Source organism: Tursiops truncatus, chromosome 16 (assembly GCF_011762595.2).
Source record: "Tursiops truncatus isolate mTurTru1 chromosome 16, mTurTru1.mat.Y, whole genome shotgun sequence".
Lineage (NCBI taxonomy): Eukaryota > Metazoa > Chordata > Mammalia > Artiodactyla > Delphinidae > Tursiops > Tursiops truncatus.
In genome coordinates, this window is record NC_047049.1 from 46,604,198 (window position 1) to 46,625,458 (window position 21,261).

The following is a 21,261-nucleotide window of genomic DNA, read 5'->3' on the forward strand; positions in this document are numbered from 1 at the left end:
TAATATTCTGTTGTATGTACGTATCACATTTTGTTTACCCATCTATCCACTGATGGACACTTGGGTTGCTTCCGCCATTTGGATGTTGTGAATAATACTGTGAACATGGGTGTACATATATCTGCTCAAGTCTCTGCTTTCACTTCTTTCGGGTATATAGAATTGCTGGATCATATGGTAACTGTGTTTTAAATTTTTTAACATGCCTCCATACTGTTTCCCACAGCGGCTGCACCATTTTACATTCCCATGAACAGGGCACAAGGGTTCCAATTTCTTGACATCCTCACCAACACGTTTTCTGTTTTTTGGATAGTAACCGTCTTCATGGGTGTGAGGTGGTTTTGATTTGCATTTCACTAATGATCAGTGATGCTGAGTTGTGATTCTGCTTTCTCATCATCTATCGTCTGTCTTTTTGCCTGAGCTGTGTCCCATCTGTTGTCATTGCTGTCCCATGCTCCACGGTATGAGTAGACCATGGCAGTCCCGCTCATTCTGCCGCTCATGGGCATTAGGTAGTTTCCCATTTGGAGGGATTGCAAGGGAGTGCCACTAAGAACATTCTAGAGTGCGTCTTTCGGTGGACATAGTGTTGGGTTTTTAAATGCAAGCCACTTCCATTTGGAGGTTAGTGTTGCATAAATAAACCAATCAATAAAATGCATAATGCATGCTCCCTGAGGGCCCTCCCTGAAGGTCCTCAGGCTTGAACAAGCTCCACAGGCCAGGCCCCTGCCCGCTAGGCCCTCCTGCCCCGTCCCAGCCGCCTGGTGCCTGCCCTCCCAGTTTCTAACCTGTTCCCTCACCGGGGAGCCACCGTTGGCCCTGACAGCACCCCCTGCCCTCTGTTGTCCCCAGCGCCCTCCCCCACCACCGAGCCGGCTAGCTGAGGGTGTGACCAGCTCCTCTCTGTGCCCAGGGGTCTTTGGGCAGCGCCTGGAGGACACAGTCCACCACGAGCGGAAGTATGGCCCGCGCCTGGCACCCCTGCTGGTGGAGCAGTGTGTGGACTTCATCCGGGAGCGCGGGCTCACCGAGGAGGGCCTCTTCCGCATGCCTGGCCAGGCCAACCTGGTGAGGGACCTTCAGGATTCCTTCGACTGTGGGGAGAAGCCGCTGTTTGACAGGTGAGCTCCCGGGAGGGGTGCAGATAGGGCCACCTGTCCATTCCCCTGCATAGCCTCCTCTCAGGATGCCAGCTGAGAGGCATGGGTGCAGGATGGAGGATGGGGTGGCGCCCTACACTGGCACGTGCCCGGCCAGCCCTGCCAATGGGCAGAGTGCAGGGCACAGAATCACTGCAGCAGCCCTGCATCTCGCTTAGGGGCGGATCCTGCCACCTCCACGTGGGCGGTATCCCCTGTGGATGCCCGCAAGCCCGCCCCGGCGCGAGCAAGGGAAGGCCTCTGCTGGCACCAGCCAGGGCTCCAGGCCTTCTGCAGGGTCTGTCTCTTGGCTCTGCTTTCTTGGGATAACTTGCCCCCCAGGCTCCTTTGGTGCCAAGATGGAAGCGTGGCTCCAGCCCCACATTCTCACAGGTTTTGGGGGCGGGGGAGCAAGTCTCCTCCACCTGTCCTGGGCCAGTGCCCATCCTACCTCATCACTGGGGCTTATTGGGTCCTGGGCTCCACCCCGGGATAGTCAGCCTCACTTAAAGCCCAGGGGCTAAGAACGGGGGAGAGGTAGCTGTTTGGGGGCCTCTTCTCTCTGATGGTATCTCCATTATGGGGCAGTTTTTCATAGAAAATTCTTTCTGTATCAAGCCAGCCCTGGCCCCCATGGAGCTTCTGCCTGTTCTTCTCAGATCTGCCTTCACAGACGAGGGCCCCTCTGTTGCAGGATAGGTCCACAGGTTTCTGCTGGCAGCCCTGGCGTTTTCAGATCTTTTCCTCTCGGGGCAGAACACTTCCAGCCCCTCCAGCATCTGCCCAGACCCATCACCACAGCCAGGAGAGTCTGTCAAATCCTTTTTCACATGTGGAGCCTGGGACTGATCACCACTCCCCAGAGGGGGTCTACCCAGGAGGGCACAGGGGTTCCTTCATCTGGAGCCTCGTGAATTTCCATCTGATACTCTGAGCTTGTAGTTCATTATTTATAATCTCAGCGAGCTTGTGGTCCACTCTGAACCTCTGCCAGCCAAGCCTTTTCCATCCTGTGCCTGTGTGGCTGTGGGTTAGGGTTGGAGATTGCTTCAAACAATGCTTCTCTGTGGTTCCTGGAAACTTGCTCTTGACATTGAGGTTTTTTAGAGAAGGGACCACGGCCCCAGTTGCCACTGACCCCACACCTTGAGCACTCCCCTGGCTGTGGATGACCACGGCCTCTCCTTTCTCTGCTCCCCCCGTCACTGGGAAGGTGCTGAGGAGCTGAATGTGATGTGCTGGTGGGAAATCTGACGGAAGTGATGTGATCAGTAGCCAGAGGGACCCTCGGTTCCAGAACCAAGGAGAGGATTCTGGGGACAGGTGTAGGGTTGGGTGTCCTCTGTTTCAACAGGGCAACAATAGGGTGTGAGAGCAGGTGAGTGCACCTGGGAGGGCATGAGGGAGAAGAGAGGAAAGGGGACAACCTGAGAAGCCCCATCTTGGAGGATGGGCTGGAGGTGATCCCAGGAAGAGGAGTAGACGTGTCCAGAGGGAGAGACAGGAGCCCAGGGAAGGCCTGCCCCACACTGCTGAGAGGCCGGGAGTCAGGGCTGCAAGGCGGGGGAGTCTGAGGGCCTCTGCCTCTCCAGTGGGTATTTAGCAGGTGGGCCAGAAGGGGAGAGGATCCAGGCTGAGGCCTTCAGGAACCGCAGCTTGCACAGAGCATTTGTGCAGGGGGGGGCAAAGCCGAGGAAGGCACTCCAGGGAGCTGGGTTTGGTCCTGAGGCCCAGGAGGCCAGGCACAGTTTGAGGAGGGCGGCAGCCAGATCTGATTTTGTGTTTGCAGCTATCTCCCGAGTTGGCATCAGGCGGTAAGACAGTATATCTGGATCCCCAGGAGCTACCAAAAGTCCAGGTTCCAGGCCCCGCCCTCCCCACTCCTGTGGAATCAGACACACGAATGAGGAGTGGAAATCTGCATGTATAGAAGTCCCCAGTGACTCTGCTCAGCGACCAGATCTAGGGGCCAGTGGCCAAAGGGGACCCCACGCCAGAGGGGGGGCAGAAGCAAGGGTGAGTGGCATGACGGGCACAGGGCAGACCCCCCCCTTTGCACCTTCCAACCTCAACCTCTCCTCAGCCTCTCTTCCCCCGCCCTCCGTCTCCCTCCCTGACCCCCTGCTTCCATCTGGAGCATCCCACACTAGCCCTGCCCTCAGTGCGTTTACAGACTTTTCTTCAATGGTCATATGCCCATTTTATGGATTAGAACCCAAGGCTGGGAGACCCCATGTAACTCACCCAAGATGCCCAGAGGTGGGCTCTGCCCAGCTGGATCCTGGCCTCTTTCCCAGAGGCCCTTGCCCTCCACCTACATTCCCCCCTCCAGGAAAGTTCCTCTCTCAGCCTGCTCACCCTTCCAGAACCATCCTGTTTCTCCCTCCTGTCATCCGACAGCCTCTCACCTAGGGTCTCCTCTCCTGTACCCACGCTTGCCCGTCCTCAGCCCCCTGAACACCGGGGCTCCACCCACCTTTCCAGGACCCTTCTCCACAGTGTTCCCTGCACTGCCACAGCTGGCCCGGGCTCTGAGTGCCTCTCACTTCTGGAAGCTTCTCCTGGGGTATCTGACCCCATTCTCTCCCACTTCCTGGTATCTCCTCTGGCCCTGCATTGTGCCCACCCCCAACACAGGCGTCCCAAGGCTCCTCTTCTCCACTTCCTGACGAGATTGTCCCAGGGCTGCTCCCCTCACCCACACGCTGGCAGAGGCCATCCGGGACCGAGCTGGCTTGCTCCATGTGCATAGATACGCTCTGCACCGTGAACTCCGGCCTCAAGTCCTGGACTCGCTCCTCCATAGAGCCCCACCTGGCCTGGAAGCCGCAGTCACCACACCTGTCCCTTCCTGCCACCCTGGTCTCTAGTCCCTGGCCCGTAGCAGGTCTCCCAGCCCCGTCCGTGTTGTTGCCGAGCATCTCGAGGACGGTCTCCCCCACGCCCCACCTTGGTGGCTCTGGTGACTCTCGCAACAACTCTTCTTACATCACTTCGCACCCATCCATTGAGGGAGAGTGCTTGGTAGGTGTGGGGGAGTGGCCGTGAACAGGACAGACAACAGACAAGGCCCTGCCCTCACGTGGCCAGGACAGATGACAAATAAATGCACTCAGGGAACCAGCCCGGGTTCCCATCACCAAGCTCCCCTTGGCCTGGCCCACAGCACAGAGCAGGGCGTGCTCCTGGCTCCCAGAGCACGCAATCTGGCCCACAGGGAGATAGTGCTTGTTGACTGGGCTGGGATGGGAAAGATGGGCCAGGCTGTCGCATAGAGAGTGGACTGTAGGGGAGCGAGGTGTAGGGGCCAGGAGACCACAGCTGTGTTCTGGATGGACATTGGTGTCGGTGGGGCTGAGGGGGTCTTTGGGAATGAAGAGATGCAGGGGAATGGCGGCATTACCAGATCCATCCTGCAGATGGAGAAACTGAGGCTGGGGGTTATCTGCCTCACGGCGGGTTACCTGCTGTGCAACAGCGAGGGCAGAAGCTGATTTGGACCCCAGGGCAAGCCCTTGTCTCCAGCTGTTGCCCTCCTTGCCGGTGCACACTGTGCGCCTGCTCCTGGGAGAGGGAGCGGGACGGGTGACAACACCTGCCCTGAAAGGGCTCACAGGCTGGTGGGCACCCATTGTGCTGTGGGCTGCGAACATTCTCCTTGAGTGCTGGAGCTTGGGGCTGGACTCAGGCAGGTGTGTGTTGAAGGGGAGGGTCTGAGGGGAGTTTAGGGAGAAAGTGACCAGAAGCAGCCTTGGGTCAACTGTGGGGAGTGGGGAGAGAGGGAGGAAGTGAATTTCTAGGGAGGGAGAAAGGTGAGGCAGTCAGGGCTGGGCCAAGCTCGCAGACGCAGAAGCACTGGAACCCGCAGGCAGCCAGGAGCCGCCAGGATGGGGCTTTGGGCAGGGACGCGGAGGCAGGGTCTGCAGCATGGAGGGGCCACCCTGCGTCTACTTGCCCAGATCAGAAATGCTTCCACCTCCTCCATCTCCTCCTCTATGTCGGGGGAGACATAACGGCTGGCCCTTGTCGGAAGGCCAGCAGCTGATCCTCCTGGCTTCCCATCCCTCCCCGCATCCTCCTGGGGCTCCTGCACACACAGTGGCTGGCAGTGAACTGATGGGGTCCCCAGGTGGGAGAAGGGGCATTGGGCTCAAGGCTGGGTACTCACTGGGGACCTAAGCACCCAGGAAATGGATGGGTCAGCAGAGGAGGTGGCTGAGAGAAGGCACTGAAGGCCGTGGGCGGCAGCATGTCTGGCTGGAGAGGGGAGGTGGGGGCACAGATGGGGGCTGCTCCACTGGCCAGACGGAGAGCCACCAAGAGCCACCAGTCCTGAGGAAGGGAGGGGCTCTGGGTGCGTGAGTTTGAGGTGTATGTAGCCCTGTGGAACCCCAGAATTCCAAATGCCAGGGCGGAAGGGACCCCAGGGCTTGGCTCAGTGATGCCAGCCTGGACAGCCAGGGCCAGGTGGCACCTTAACGGCACAGCCATGTTCTTTTGGTCCTAGGCCCATCTTTCCTGAGCACTTCCCATGAGGGAAATGCAGGTCCAGCGTTTAAATCCAGGGCCCTGGAAAAGCAGATGAAATACCTGGGGTCTAGCCCAGCCTGGGAGGCAAGCTTGGAGGAGGTGCCAAGACTGCAGTCCAGGACCTGAACCGAGAGTCCAAACAGGCCCAGGGCTGCCGCCCTCCACAGGGCCCACTTCAGCCCGGGCAGCTCCCAGCTATGAGCAGGAGACTGGTGGCTGGGAGTGCACATACGGGTCTCTGGGGTGCTGGAAATGGGGCATCCATAGTGTGAATAGAAGCCCAGAAGCCAGGGAAAGAGCCTGACCTCTGACCTGCCCAGCCCCTGGTGGCAGGTGCCCAGGGACAGCTGCCCTTTTTCAAGGGGCTCAGCAGCCCTGCATGGTGGGCACCTTTGACACAGCCCTCCTGCTTCCGTTGGAGGGTGAGCCTGGGCAGAGGAGCAAGCTCAGGCTTGGGTCGAAGGACAGCTGTGCCCCTGGCTGCCTGCCTCCCCGGTGTGGAGCAGCTGCACGTCACCCTCCAGAGTACCCTGGGGCAGGCAGCAGGGCAGTGGAAGGGAGCCCTTCACGCTCACCTGTTCACCAGCCAGTCGTCACAGTGCACGCGCACACACACACGGACGTGAGAGCAGAGGCTGCCCCTGGTGGGGGTGGGCCGGGGTACTGGTCACTCCTGTGGTTCCCTGGTGCCCAGGCCTCACACTCATCCCTCTGCCTGCAGCACAACAGACGTGCACACGGTGGCCTCCCTGCTGAAGCTCTACCTGCGGGAGCTCCCCGAGCCTGTGGTCCCCTTCGCCAGGTATGAGGACTTCCTTAGCTGCGCCCAGCTGCTCACCAAGGACGAGGGGGAGGTTAGTGGCTCACGGGGACCCATCCTGGGGGGGTGGGCCTGCTAGTTGGTGGCGGGTATGTGGAGACAGGACTTTCTGTGACTCTTCATGGCACACAGATCCTGCCGCCTGCTCTGTGTGTCAGGGGGGTGGTGCCCTGGAGCAGCCTGCTCTGTGGGGGACAGGCCTAGACCTCCTAATCTGGGGAGGGCCGGAACATCCCACTGTGTGGAGGGCACGCTGGGGCGAGGTGCCTGGAGCATCCCCTCCCTGTGTGCGGCCCTCTGTCTCCCGGAGGGGCAGGTACTTCCTAAAGCAGGCCGTGTCCCAGCCGTGCCCCTGAGCACAGGGAGCTCAGGCTGGGCCACCACCCAGTAGGCACTGCTGCTCCGTCACCTGCTCCCACAACCAACTCAGGCTGCCCAGGCCAGCCGTGGGGTTCAGAAACAACCAGACCTTTCATCTGTTTCTATCCCGCCACCTCCCAAAAGAATTCGAGACTGCTCCCAGGACAGCCCCCCCCCCCGCCCCGCACTGCCCGCCTGCAGCCCTGGTGGGCTCCGGCTGGGGAAGGACTGTTGGCCCTCCCTCTGGCCGTGTGGGAGATGAGGAGTCTTTATCTGGCAAATATCTATACCTTGATCGGTGAGCTGGCCCTGACATTCCTCTGTGGCCCTGCAGAGGCACATCCCTCACAATGGCTTCTCAAAAGTAAATCTGCTTCCCCCCAGAGGTCACAAGCCAGGGAGGTGGAAGTGGTGGTGCCCTCTGGTCACCTGGGGCCAGGCCCATGGGCTGTGGATGGAGGTCTGGACTCGGATTCTCACCCCCTACTCCCTCTAGTAAGAGAAGGACTGGGGCCTCCTTGCTGGTCTTTGAAATGCTGTTTTTCTCTCTCAATCCCAAGGGAACTCTGGAGTTGGCTAAACAAGTGAGCAGCCTTCCCCTGGTCAATTACAACCTGCTCAGATATATCTGCAAGTAAGTGACTAGGAGTGGGGCTTCCCTCCCCTGTGCTCTGGCTCCCTGCCCTTCAGGGGGGTTGGGGGGCCTGGGTCATGCTTCCACTCACATGTCTGTCAAGGCAATGGGGAATATAGAAGAACACAGTCACTGCACTCATAGAGCTTACAGTCCTGAGCACATCATTCCTGAAGGAAAAGGATACAGCCTTTGTTCCTTCTGCCTCCTCTGTGTGCCTCTCACCATCCCCTCCCCATGGTCTGCCCCCTGACCACGACCTAGGCTTAGGGTGCCAGGCGAGGACATGCAGGGTGGCCTTCACCCAGCCCCGTGTCTGGGGGGATCTGGGCCTTCCTGGGCATCTGGCCCCACTGCAGGTGGGAGAATTATGTGTCCTTCCATGACAGGCCCTTGTCCCAGTGGCCTTTGCTTCTGACGGCCCTCTCAGATCTTAGAGGAAGCTCTGCCTTCTTCCAAGCCTGGCAGGGCAGCTGGCTGTGCTTAGCAGCTGTGGAAATGTGGGTGCAGCTGAGCATGGGGGCCAGGCAGCTCCCAGTAGATCTGGCATCAGGATTTGCTTCTCTGCCAACTGTCTCTTCCTTACATTGCAGGTTTCTGGATGAAGTTCAGTCCCACTCAGATGTCAACAAGATGAGTGTCCAGAACCTGGCAACCGTTTTTGGACCTAATATACTTCGGCCGCAGATAGAAGACCCAGTGACCATCATGGAAGGTAATGGTGGGGGTGTGCATGGTGCTCTGGGCTCGCCTTGATCCTGGGCAAGTCCTCAGCATCCTCAACGCCAGGCCGGCAGGAAGGGCGGCTCCATCCCTGGGGATTAGGCAGCAGCCTCTCTGGACCTCCTCACCACCTCCTCCAGCGCCTCCTCCCCCGTGGGGTCAGCTCTAAGAGGAAAAGGAGCTTTGCCCTGTGGATGGGGTCATAAGGTGCAGTTAGAATGGTGAGAGAGGCTGGGGAGCGGGTATGGAAAAGGTCAGCGCACTTGCCCTTGAACACACACAGATGTTTTTGCTTTACTAAAGTAATTTTCGATTAAGTAATTGTCACAGGCTTCTTCTGGATGTCAGAGCTTTTGCAAACCCTAGGAATATTCCATTCTATAATGAAGACTAATAATGATTAAAAAAAATAGCAACAGCAGCTGCTTTTAACACGCCCCGGCCTCTGCTAAGTACTTTACTTCTACCACCGTCTTTTAATCTTCACAAGCAGCCCGCGCTGTGGTTACTGCCCCCAGTTTACGGATGAGGAGACAGGCCAGGAGAGGCAAGGTGACTCTGTCAGCCCGACTTTTCAAAGGGCACAGGTGCAGGCTGGCATGGAAATGAGAGCCCTGCTTGGAGACCCCATGGAAGACTGTGCTGGCGGGGTTAGTGTGAGAGCCTAGCCGCTCACAGGCAGGAAACCCGCAGCCAGTTCTGGCTGAGCGCAGATGCCGGCGGAGACTCACACAGGACCCACCCGACGCCAGCTGGAGCCCGCTGCCCCCGGCGCCAGGCAGGCTGAGGGCAGAGGGGCCATTCCTGTCGAGCGTGACCTAGGGGAGGGGCAGGGTGGGCTGTGGAGCTGTCCCTCGCCGCCCCCAGCCGAGGGTGTGACCATTGGGGTTGATGCTCTCGCTTGGCACACCCTTGGCCTGACGGGCAGGTCTCCCCAGAGCTCCCGCCTGCCAGGTTGTGCAAACGTCTGAGGGCAGATGCTCACCCCACTGACTTGCTGAGCTTCTGCCTCACCTACTTTTCTGGACTAAAGATTGTTTACTTAGTTTTCCCCACGATTCTCAGTTACTTCTAGTGGGAGGGTCCACCCAAGTACTTCACCCTCCTCATCACGCAGAAGCCTCCCCAGTCTCTGGTATTTGGTTGAGGACAAGAGGAGGGAACGAGGCAGCAGGATCGATACCATGGTCCCGCTGCACCGCCTCCCTTTGTCACTGACCCCTCCCCCCACCCCACAGCCTCAGGAACCGAGTCCCCACAGATGCCACAGGCTGCATCTCAGGGGCTGTGGCCTGGAGAAGAGGGATTGTGTGCATGTGTGGGGGGCTGTTCACGTTGGGGGGCAGCCGTGTACATCTGTCTGTGTGCACGGGGTTGTGTATGTGTGCCTACACGCACCTGGTAAGACATCTCTACTCTGTGTCCCAGAGCCCTGTGCCTCCCAGAGTATGGACGGTCAGGCATGGCCACTGTGGGCAGCATATGGGGCAGCTGAGAGGGCCCTGCCATCCAGGTCCTGGCTTCCAGTCCCAGCCTGCCCTTGGCTCAGCCCGCAGCCTGAACAGGCATTGTGCCTGCTCGTCCCCCCGCCAGCCGGGTGGAGTGGGTGCGAAGGGACAGTGCTGCTCTGTGCTCCAGGGCCCACATTGGAGGAGGGGGGTTCTTGGGTATGGTCCTTATGTCCCTGCCTGGATTTGGAGGGGGTGGTGGCCGTCCTTTCCTTTGGGGCGGCACGTGGCAAGCTCTCGTTGAGTCCTCACTTGAGGAGTAGCCTGGTTTGGGGCTACTATCAGGGCTGGGCACCCTGGGTTCGAGCTGCAGCTTCCCCGGACTGGTCTGGAGAGCCTGAACTGGAGGTATTCACAGCCAGGCTCTTCTTGTTCCTTCTTCCTGGCAGGCACTTCTCTGGTCCAGCACCTGATGACCGTCCTGATCCGCAGACACAGCCAGCTCTTCACTTCGAGGACCACGGAAGCGCCAGCCTCCCCACGTGGGAGCCCACCATGCACCGTGGGATGGGGCTCCGAGGAGGTCACCAGGGACAGCCAGGCAGAGCCCGGCAGCCCCAGTGCCCCTGGCCTGCCCTCGCACAGGGCCTCTTCTCTGGATGGGGCTGCCGTGGCGGCATTCTCTAGAACCTCTCCCACAGGCCTGGGTAGCCGAAGCAGCCCTGCTGCCACCCCTGGGAAGAAGGTGCAGACTCTGCCCAACTGGAGGTCTTCCTTCCGGCAGTCAGGGTCCCGGTCGGGGAGCCCGAAGGTGGGCACCTCATCCCTGGAGGTGCCCATCATCTCCTCCGGAGGGAACTGGCTCATGAATGGGCTGTCCTCCCTGCGAGGCCACCGCCGGGCCTCCTCGGGAGACCGGTTCAAGGACTCAGGCTCCGAGCAGAGACTCTCCACCTATGACAACGTGCCCCTGCCCAGCCCCTTTCCCAGCACGCCCAGCGTGGCCAGCATGCCATGGTCTGGGGCCTCCTCCTGCGAGGCCTCAGCCAGGGGCTCGGTCAGCAGCTGCACAGCGTGCAGGGCCAGTGACTCTTCTGCCTGCAGCTCCCTCCACACTGAGGGGGCCCTCGAGCCCTCCCCGGTCCCCAGCAGCAGCGAGGAGTGCAGATCCCCAGACCTGGACCACGGCCTGGACAGGGTGGGCGCCTGCATCAGCAGCAGTGAGCCCAGTGACCCAGGCAGCCCCACCCAGGACCTCGCCCACCGTACTGAGACTCTCCAGGGCCTGGTCACGGAGCTCCGGGCAGAGCTGTGCCGGCAGAGGACTGAGTATGAGACAAGTGTGAAAAGGTAAAGGGCTGCAGCTGCTGGGGGAGTGTGAGGTGGGCGCTCCCTGGGCCGGGCAGGGCCCTTGCAGCCAGCCAGCTCACTGGGCACCGGTCCGGGCAGTCAGCCTCTGGCTCTGAAAGAAAGTCTCCTGGAGGCAGGGCTCAGAGCAGCCAGCGCCCAGGAGCCACCTTTCTGGGACAATGCCCACAGGACAGGGCTGGGAGTGGAGGGGTGGGGATCCTATGTCTGGGAAAGCTCAGGAGCTGAGGGGCTGGCATGCTGTCAGAGGCCTTTGATGGAGAGGCTCAGAGTGGTGGTCCCTCTGGGGTCCTCAGTCAGGGAGGAGGCAGGCCCCCAAGGTATGTCCTGTAGCCCAGGAACTGGGACTGGGGCAGGGCACACGTGCACTGCAGTCCCCAGGCCAGCCTGGTTGACTGCCCATGGTTGGACCTGATGTAGAGTGAGGACTTCTTCTGGATCGAAATCCGATTTTCTCTGAGGAGGGAGCTGGCCTTGCCGAGCCAAGCCCTCCCTTCCGCTGGGTCGCAGAGGACACCTCGTGCCACCTTTTTTTTTTTAATATATACATTTATTTATTTATTTTTGTCTGTGTTGGGTCTTCGATGCTGCCCACGGGCTTTCTCTAGTTGCCGCGAGCAGGAGCTACTCTTCGTTGCGGTGCACGGGCTTCTCATTGTGGTGGCTTCTTTTGTTGCGGAGCACGGGCTCTAGGTGCACAGGCTTCAGTAGTTGTGGCTTCGCCGGCTCTAGAGTGCAGGCCCAGTAGTTGTGGCACATGGGATTAGTTGCTCCGCGGCATGTGGGATCTTCCCCAACCAGGGCTCGAACCCGTGTCCCCTCCATTAGCAGGCGGATTCTTAATCACTGTGCCACCAGGGAAGTCCTTCGTGCCACCCTTTAAGGCTTGCAGGCTTGTTCACTGATGGGCCCTGGTTCCAGCCTCCCTGTGCAGAGGGCATTTTCCAGCTCTGAGGCCGAGTTCCCCAATTAAAATCACCAGCAAAGCCTACACTGGACAGTGAGCGGTGCTTCCATCAGCATCTCAGACCCCTTAGCTCCTTTTGCCCAAGGCCTTGCATCAGCCTACGCATCAGACCTATGAACCCATGTCCCACCCACTAGCAGGGGGCTTCATTGGGTTCTGAGTGCTTCCTCTTTCCATCAGACAGTGGAAGTGGAAGGGATTCATGCTTCTATTTCTGAGCCTGGGATTCCCACAGGGAGCTGGAATGGTAGCATTTGACCCTCTTGTTCTGCTGGCAGCTGTCTCCTGGGCACCTGGGGAGTGTCAGGTGTGTGCAGTCTCTGTGTTCACGGCAGGAAGATGGCAGGAAAGGCGCCGTGAGGGCAGCAGCCCCTCCATGGGGGAAGTCACAGCAGGCAATGTCAGAGCCAGGACTTGAAGGACTGATAGGACTGAGCTGAGCAAGGAGGAGAAAGGACACAGTGTGCGTAAAACTCCGGAGCTTGAAATTGTGGAGAAAACCCACAATGTAAGCACTGGGTTGGAATTTACCAGGCAGAGGTAATAGCAGGAGCTCCCTGCAGATTCACCGGAAGGTGATTACTGCTGAAGATGAGCTCAGAGTGTACAGGAAGTGTTACTCGGCAGACACTGCCTGAGGGCAGCCTCAGAGGGGGTCAGAATCAACATCTCACTTTCTCGGCTGTTTGTGGAGCTGACTTGAGCTTCTAGATCTTTCACCTTGGAGGCTGGGGTTCTCAGGGGAAATGCAGCCTGGCAGGCTATGGGTTCGAGTCCCTGCCCCACTGTGTACTGGCAGAGTGTCTGGGCAAGCTCTGAGAGCGTGCCGGAGTCGGGGTGGGGCAGGCGGCAAGTTGTTTTGGCAGGAGTGATGCTTTGACTTTATTGCCAGTGAGATGTGAAGCTGCTGGAAGACCTGGAGGACTTTGGTCACTTTGATGAGGTGCACTGACTGCTGTGCTCAGGAGCGCTCGACGAGGCAGACAAAGACCAGTCAGGAGGCCATGGCCATCCAGGTCAGACCTGTGGCTGGCACGGACCTACGGGGCAGCAGACAACGTGGGAGAAGCAGCCAGATTCTGAATATGTTTGGGTTTTTCCAGTTGATCAGGTGTGGTGGTGAGAAAAAGAACTGACTTGAGACACACCATTTTTGTTTTGGCCGAGTATCTGGAAGAAGGTGGTCACTGAGCCAGGGAGACTGGGGCTATAGGAGCGTGACTTGGGGAAGGAGGGCAGGAGCTCAGCTGTGGGTCTGTTAGGCTGGAGATACTTACTAAGTTTCTGAGTGGACTTGAGGGAGATAAAGATTGAGGGTTGTCAGCACACTGAGTGCTTTAAGTGCTTCAAGTCTGAGGCTGGACAAGGTCCCTCAAGGAGTGGCGTGGAGGCTGTGCTCAGGAGCACCAAGGGGCAGGGAGGACCTGGCAAAGGAGGGCCCTGGATGGGAGGAGAAGCAGTGAAGGGGGCTCATGGGGGGCCTGCTGCCCCTGCCTTGGGGAGGGTCTTCTGACATTATGCCCTGTGCTCCCCAGATGGGAGGCTGGAGTGAAGGAAGGCTTTCTCCCTTCTCCATGCTTTTTTTTTTAATTGAAGTATAGTTAGTTTACAATATTGTGCTAATCTCTTCTGTACAGCAAAGTGATTCAGTTATACATATATTCTTTTTCATATTATTTTCCATTATGGTTTATCCCAGGATATTGAATATAGTTCCCTGTGCTATACAATAGAACCTCGTTGTCTACCCATCCTATATATATAATAGTTTGCATCTGCTAATCCTGAACTCTGAATCCACCCCTCCCCCTTGGCAAGCACAAGTCCATTCTCTATGTCTATGAGTCTGTTTCATAGATAAGTTCATTTGTGTCATATTTTAGATTCCACATATAAGTGATATCATATGATATTTTTCTTTCTCTGATTTGCTTCACTTAGTATGATAATCTCTAGGTCCATCCATATTGCTGCAAATAGCATGATTTCATTCTTTTTTATGGCTGAGTAATATTCCATTGTATATATGTACCACATCTTCTTTATTCATTCATCCGTCGATGGACATTTAGGTTGTTTCCATGTCTTAGCTATTGTAAATAGTGCTGCTATGAACATAGGAATGCATGTATATTTTTGAATTAGAGTTTTGTCTGGGTATATGCCCAGGAGTGGGATTGCTGGATCATATGACAACTCTATTTTTAGTTTTTTGAGGAACCTCCATACTGTTCTCCATAGTGGCTGCACCAACTTAACATTCCCACCAACAGTGTTAGAGGGTTCCCTTTTCTCCACACCCTCTTCAACATGTTATTTTTAGACTTTTTAGTGATGGCCATTCTGACCAGTGTGAGGTGCTACCTCATTGTAGTTTTGATTTGCATTTCTAAGAATTAGTGATGATGAGTATCTTTTCATGTGCCTATTGGCCATCTGTATGTCGTCTTTGGAGAAATGTCTATTTAGGTCTTCTGCCCATTTTTCAACTGGGTTGTTTGCTTTTTTGTTACTGAATTGTATGAGCTGTTTTGGAAATTAAGCCCTTGTCGGTCACATCATTTGCAAGTATTTTCTCCCATTCCATAGGTTGTCTTTCTGTTTTGTTTGTGGTTCCCTTTGCTGTGCAAAAGCTTATAAGTTTGATTAGGTCGCATTTGTTTATTTTTGCTTTTATTTCTGTTGCCTGGGAGACTGACCTAAGAAAACATTGTCATGACTTATGTCAGAGAACGTTTTGCCTTTGTTCTTTTCTAGGAGTTTTATTTATGGTGTCACGTCTTAGGTCTTTAATCCATTTTGAGTTTATTTTTGTGTATAGTGTGAGAGTGTGTTCTAACTTCACTGATTTGCATGAGGCTGTCCAACTTTCCCAACACCACTTGCTAAAGAAACTGTCTTTTCCCCATCGTATATTCTTGCCTCCTCTGTCGAGGGTTATTTGACCATAGGTGTGTGGGTTTACTTCCGGGCTCTTTATTCTGTTCCATTGATTCATATGTCTGTTTTTGTGCCAATACCATGCTATTTTGATTACTCTAGCTTTGTAATATTGCCTTAAGTCTGGGAGTGCTATGCCTTCTGCTTTATTTTTTTTCCTCAGGATTGCTTTGGCAATTCTGGGCCTTTCACAGTTCCATATAAATTTTAGGATTATTTGTTCTAGTTCTGTGAAAAATGTCATGGGTAATTTGACAGGGATTGCATCAAATCTGTGGATTGCTTTGGGTAGTACGGCCATTTTAACAATATTCTTCCAATCCAAGAGCATGGGATATCCTTCCATTTCTTTGAATCACCTTCAATTTCCTTTATTATTAATGTTTTGTAGTTCTCAGCATATAAGTCTTTCACCGCCTTGGTGAGATTTATTCGTAAGGTGGTTTGTTTTGTTTTTTTGGATGCAATTTTAAAGGGGATTGTTTGTTTCATTGTTAGTATAAAGAAATGCAACCAATTTCTATATGTTAATCTTGTATCCTGCTACCTTGCTGAATTCGTTTATCAGTTCTAGTAGTTTTTGCGTGGAGTCTTTAGGGTTTTCTTTTTTTTTTTTTTTTTTGGCGGTACGCGGGCCTCTCACTGTTGTGGCCTCTTCCGTTGCGGAGCACAGGCTCCGGACGCGCAGGCTCAGCGGCCATGGCTCACGGGCCCAGCCGGTCTGCGGCATGTGGGATTTTCCCGGACTGGGGCACGAACCCGTGTCCCCTGCATCAGCAGGCGGACTCTCAACCACTGCGCCACCAGGGGAAGCCCTAGGGTTTTCTATATATAGTATCATGTCATCTGCAAATAATAACTTTACCTCCTCTCTACCAATGTGAATACCTTTTATTTCTTTTCCTTGTCTGATTGCTGTGTCTAGGACTTGCAGTACTATATCGAAGTAGTGAAAGTGGGCATCCTTCTCTTCTTCCAGACTTCAGCCCTTCTCCATGCTCTGTGTTCAGTGGTTGAGGGTGAAGGCCCAGGCCTCATCCTGGATGGGGCAGGGAATGGATATTTGCTTCAGGTACACCATGTGCCAGGTGGTATGCTGTGCACACGTGGTCTCCTTGGTCCATCGTAGCTACAGTGCATAGGTGGAAGGCCGTCCCCTGCATTTTCAGGGTGAGACACCAGGGCTCAGTGAAGTTTGAGTCCTGCCCACAGTCATGTGTCTTGTAGTCAGGTCAGTTCCTAGGAGCCAGGCGCAGCAAGTCCCTCATGTCTCACAGGAGTGGGTCGTCTGGTTGAAAAGACAGATGTGTTAACCTCTACAGAGGCCTGAGGTGTAGCTCTGTGGTAGCAAAAAGGAGCAGTAATGTGGGTTATATGCTGGGGAGGATCAAGAGAAGCTTCCCAGAGGCTGAGACATTTGGGCTCGGGTGTGAAGGCCGAGAGGGAACGGAAGATGAAGTGACAACCTGAATGGGGTTTCCTGTGAGTTGCTGTCTCTGCCTGAAGCTCAAGGGGTCTCGTAGAAGAGCAAACGTGAGGACAGTTTCCTGCTTCCCTCTGGGTGCAGGGCTCAGTCCTGTTCTCTGCCAGATGGCAGTCCATCCCTCAGCAGGACAGCTGGCTGGGAGGGGAGGGTAAGTGGTCTTCCTATTTGAGTGAGGACTCAGGGAGGCCCCTGGCCTCTAGTGCCAAAGGCTGAGGGGGGAGGGTCTCGGGGATGAAGCCCAACTGGCTTGGGGAAAAGCCCCAGGGTCTGGTGAGGAGATGCAGTCCGTGTGGCCTCTCCCAGCACCGGGTCTGAGCCCGCACACATCCTTCCCCTGGTCCCAGGCCTTACCAGCTCCTTCGCCCCATCAAGTGTCTGCTGACAATGGAGTTTTCTTTGGCAAACCCAGCAGGCCCAAGTCTAAAATGATGTCTTTCTTCTTGAATTTTAAGACTCGAAGAAGGTAGTGCCGACCTGAGGAAACGAATGTTACAGCTAGAAGAACAACTAGACCAGGAAAAGAAAAAGTACACAATGCTGGAAATAAAGCTGAGGAACTCAGAGCGGGCACGGGAGGACGCAGAGAAGAGGAACCAGCTGCTGCAGAAGGAAATGGAGGAGTTTTTTTCAACCCTGGGAAGCCTGACTGCTGGGGCAAAAGGTGCCAGAGCACCAAAGTAAAGGAGTGGGGAGAGTTCTGTGCTGCTGCTCAGCTTGCCTCGGGAGGAACCAGAGCCTCTGCAGCTTGGCCCTGGGCCTCAGTGGTGCCAGGTCTGGTGCCAGCTGGAGAGAGCAGTCCTGACATGCCCTGTCGGGAGCCCGAGCCCTGCTCTGGAGCTGGATGCTGCTCTGACTGAGTAGGGTATGGCAGGCGTCAGGGGGGACAGTCCCGTGGCTGCCAAAACAGGTGGCACCTGGGATCTGAGTAGCTCACCAGGACCTTTTTGCATTCTTTATTAAATCTGCCCTGAAAGCATGATGCCTGGATGCCTGACTCCTTCATGGGCATGCAAAGTGAGGGTACCAACTGACCTCTCCCGTTTCTCGCAGGGTTGGGAGTCCTCAAGGTGTTCCATGGGTGGAATGGCATGGGGCCTTCAGAAGTGGGGTGCAGAGGTCCCAGAGGAGCTGTTGCCATGGTCATTGAAGCTGGACTTAGCCACATGTCTGTGCTCTCAGCTCCATCTTCTGTGCTCTGGGCAGGATGGCTTACCTCACTGCTTGCTCCCTCTCTGGGCCACCTGGGCCTCTGCAGCTTGTGTCTGTCCTGGAATTCCTCTCAGGCCTTCCCCTGTAACCTGCTTTCCTTCCCTTGACTCTAGCTCTGCTCCAAAGCCAGAGCCTGTGAGTCAGAGCTCAGCAAGGGTGCTGCACTCCCTGCTTCTGCACCCCGGGAGTGTGCAGGGTGACAAGGTGTGCCTCTAAAGGAAAGGTGAGCCAAGGTGATAGGTAGTGCCTGTTCTCTGTCCTCCAGGTACAGACGCCTCAGACTGTGCCCATCTCCCTTGCAAATTCCCCTCGAGCTGGTGCTAACCCCTCTCCCTTCCCTGCCTGCTTACCTTCGTCCTCCAGTTCATCCTCAGACTTCAAGGCTCCACGGGGGTAAATCCTTCAAGAAAACCTTTCCGTGGCTGCCGCCACACACAGCCCAGGCCTGGGCCAGAGCTCCACAGGATGGGCCTTCAGGGGCACCAAAGAAGCCACCTCTAAGCAGAGAGGACTGGCCTCTGGGGCACAGGCAGTGCTAGCACCAGCACCACTTGCTCCTGCTCATGGTGTCCTTACCTATCACCCCTCACTACCCCCAGCCGTAAACTGCAGTGGTTTTGAGCGGAGTGGGGTCAACAGAGTGCCCCAATTTCCGACTATCGTCTCTGGAGAAGTCATTCAGGCCCAACCACCCATCTACCTCGAGTCAGGTATAAACTATCATGTGATAGCAATTCTCTAAATGCCAGGGTCTCAGTGCTCCCAGAAGTGCTGGCTCTGCACTCTAAGGTGCAAGCCTACAGGCCCAGCCAACTAGTAACTCTAACAGTGGTGAGGCAGGCCAATGACTGGTCTGCTGCTGGGTCACTTTTGGCCTCACCAGCCAAGAGGACAAGTGGCTGCCGAGGGCCTTCAGCAGCATCAGCAGCCCGAGTTCTCTTGCGGAGCTCTGAGGGGTGGGACGAGTGGAGAGCACTACCTGCATCTGCTCCCAGGACCAGTGCCATCACAGCACTGGATGCTGGGTGACTAGCTTTCCCAGAAGGTGAAATATTGCCTTCCTCTGTTCAAGGAGAAAGAAAATAGTACGAAGTGACTGATTCCTCACAACAACTCAGTAACAAAGGAATTAGCTGCATGCTCCCCATTCAGAGGAGAAACTGAGGCTAGGAGGAGATTGGTGGGAACACCAGTGTATTTTATCGTCCTGAGTTCCCTCACCACAGCCCTGAAATTCTGCCGACTTTGACCTAGAGAGAAAATGCTGCCAGGCTATCAAAAGAGCAGAAAAGACCAAAGGGGTTTCACATGATGAAAGGGAGGCTGTCTTCTCTTAGCCATTAATAGTGGCAAAGCTCAGCTTCTGGCCAAGTCCTTGCCCCAAACCAGCTCATGAGCCGCATCTGCCACCTGCTGGCAAAACTAAGACCTGCAAATGTGATTTTTCTCTGAAAATTAGTTGGCAATGAACGTCTGCTGACGTTCTGCCCTCCAATTTCCATTTAACAGCACCCTCCATTCTATCTGTAAAACGTACTGACTTCTGCCTGTAAAGCACGCTGAGCACTGAGACTGGGGGGCTCTGGCCCAGTACCCTGTACTCATCTGCTTCATTCTCCCCAGTTGAGTTGCATTTACAGAACCTGTCCCCAAACCTGTGGATTCAAGTTGTACCTATTGTAATGACATCATTTAATATTTAGTAAGCCGATGCAACTAGAGATTATCATACTAAGTGAAGTAAGTCAGAAAGAGAAAGACAAATGTATGATATCACATATGGAATCTAAAATATGACACAAATGAACCTGTCTATGAAACAGAAACAGAATCACAGACATAGAGAACAGAGTGGTGGTTGCTAAGGGGGAGGGGGTTGGGGGAGGGATGGAGTGGGAGTTTGGGATTAGCAGATGCAAACTATTACATACAGAATGGATAAACAACAAGGTCCTACTGTCTAGCACAGGGAACTATATTCAATATCCTATGATAAACCATAATGGGAAAGAATATAAAAAAAGAATGTGTATGTGTGTGTGTGTGTGTGTGTGTATATATATATATATATATATATATATATATATACACAACTGACTTTGCTGTACAGCAGTAATTAAAATAACATTGTATTTCAATTAAAAAAATACATTTGAGAATCTGATGAAGCCTATGGACCCTCTGAAGAAAAATAACCACATATACTAAAAATTCAGCTTTCAGAGACCTCTTGAAGCCTGTCACTAAATTCTGTAATCAGAGTTTAGAAATTAAGGGGTTAATAACAATAAATCCTTAAATTTTAAAATAATAAGTAAACCAATGAATTATAAATGTGAAAAGACAAGGAATCAATTTTTTGAAAACCTACATGAATGCTCTCAGTAAAGGCAACTTACTAAAAATTGTCAAATAATGGATGAATCAACCATGCAATAGTGGAAAATTGAAAATCTAGGATTCTGCTCCCAAATTACTTCAAAAGTGTTTTAAAATTTGTGTTTGACTCTAAAGAAAAACTGGAAATTTTAAGTCTCATACTGTAAAAAAGGGAGTTGGCTTATTTTAAAAGACTGGCAAATGTCCCGTTTTTAAGAAGTTAGAATACAGTTTTAGGGATGTGTGTGTATGAAAGAGAGGCAGAGACAGAAAAACAGAGGGAGAGATATTCTTTGTTTTACCTGGCTGGTGGAATAACAGACCAGGCATGAACCGTGTTCACTCCACACAGTAAACGGGCTTCAGAATGGAGTCCACATAACCAGGCTCCGTGATCTGTGGGCAATAAATGGAGTCAGTAACAATATCCCCCTCCTTTTGATGCAGGGCCCCAGCCCCCTGGAGAGTTCTCCCAGTATCCTACATAGTTCCATCACAAAGGGACAGCAAGACGTGGCAGCAGCAGTGGTGGAGTAACTGTCATATCTACTTAGCTGGGAGCTGTCTCACATGAGACACTGTCCCTTTGTGACAGAACTGAGACTGAAGGACAGGAAGGGGCAGTCATGCAACCAGACAGCCGCAGACAGAAGGAGAAGAGCTATAAAAGTTACATGAGTGCCAGCATCCTTGCTGGCATGGTGGGAGATGGACAGGGCTAGAATCAGGCAGGGGCCAGACTGCGTAGGGCCCTGTCTCCCATGGTAGAGTTATTTTTATTTGAAGGGATATAGGAAGGCATTCAAGTGCTTTAAATAAACAGACATGAATTGGCTTGCATTCAACAAGACTCCTTTGGCCCCTGGTGGACAGTGGATGAATTTGGGGGCAGGAGGGAGTAGCAGCAGGGCATTTAGTCAGGGAACTACTGGTGTGGTCCAGGCCAAGTGTAGTAGTGTTGACAGGCCAGAAGCTAGACAGTAATGGACTGAAGACTGAATGAGAGGTGAAGGGAAGACACTGTGCCCAGACCAGTCTTTCCAGAAGTGCCGATGTGAATGGGAGCAGAGAAATAGGGTGGTAAAGTGGAGGGGGCAAGGGAGAGCTTTTAAAGAAGGGGATTACTAGAGCATGCTTGTGTGCTGCCAAGAATGATCCAGCAGAGAGGGAGAGACTGGTGAGGAAGAAAAGGCAATAATGAGGAGAGGCAAGTCTGAAAAAAGATAAGGAAAGTGGAGGGGTTGGCTTC

At 54.4% G+C, this 21,261-nt stretch overlaps 1 protein-coding gene and 1 long non-coding RNA gene across 7 annotated transcripts in view; one reads left to right on the plus strand and one right to left on the minus strand.

Annotated features, from left to right (window-relative positions):
* The window catches only part of ARHGAP22 (Rho GTPase activating protein 22), a 202,839-nt gene extending 185,436 nt beyond the window's left edge, over positions 1-17,403 (plus strand). For 4 of the 6 annotated variants that reach the window (XM_033842536.2, XM_033842537.2, XM_073793355.1 and 1 more), the window contains 6 exons: positions 923-1,130; positions 6,400-6,532; positions 7,419-7,492; positions 8,086-8,207; positions 10,113-11,013; positions 16,877-17,403. In XM_033842536.2, coding sequence (XP_033698427.1) covers positions 923-1,130; positions 6,400-6,532; positions 7,419-7,492; positions 8,086-8,207; positions 10,113-11,013; positions 16,877-17,105 — 1,667 coding nt within the window. In that variant the 3' untranslated portion in view covers positions 17,106-17,403. Of the gene's footprint in view, positions 1-922; positions 1,131-6,399; positions 6,533-7,418; positions 7,493-8,085; positions 8,208-10,112; positions 11,014-16,876 lie in introns of those variants that run through there. The other 2 variants (XM_073793356.1, XM_073793357.1) reach the window with 2 other exon arrangements.
* Positions 11,007-20,454, minus strand: LOC109548410 (uncharacterized). Its single transcript, XR_004522647.2, has 3 exons — positions 20,315-20,454; positions 16,776-18,104; positions 11,007-16,226 (listed from the first exon to the last, which is right to left on the minus strand). It is a non-coding gene; the product is annotated as an uncharacterized lncRNA (long non-coding RNA).
* Positions 20,455-21,261: the final 807 nt, after the last annotated feature.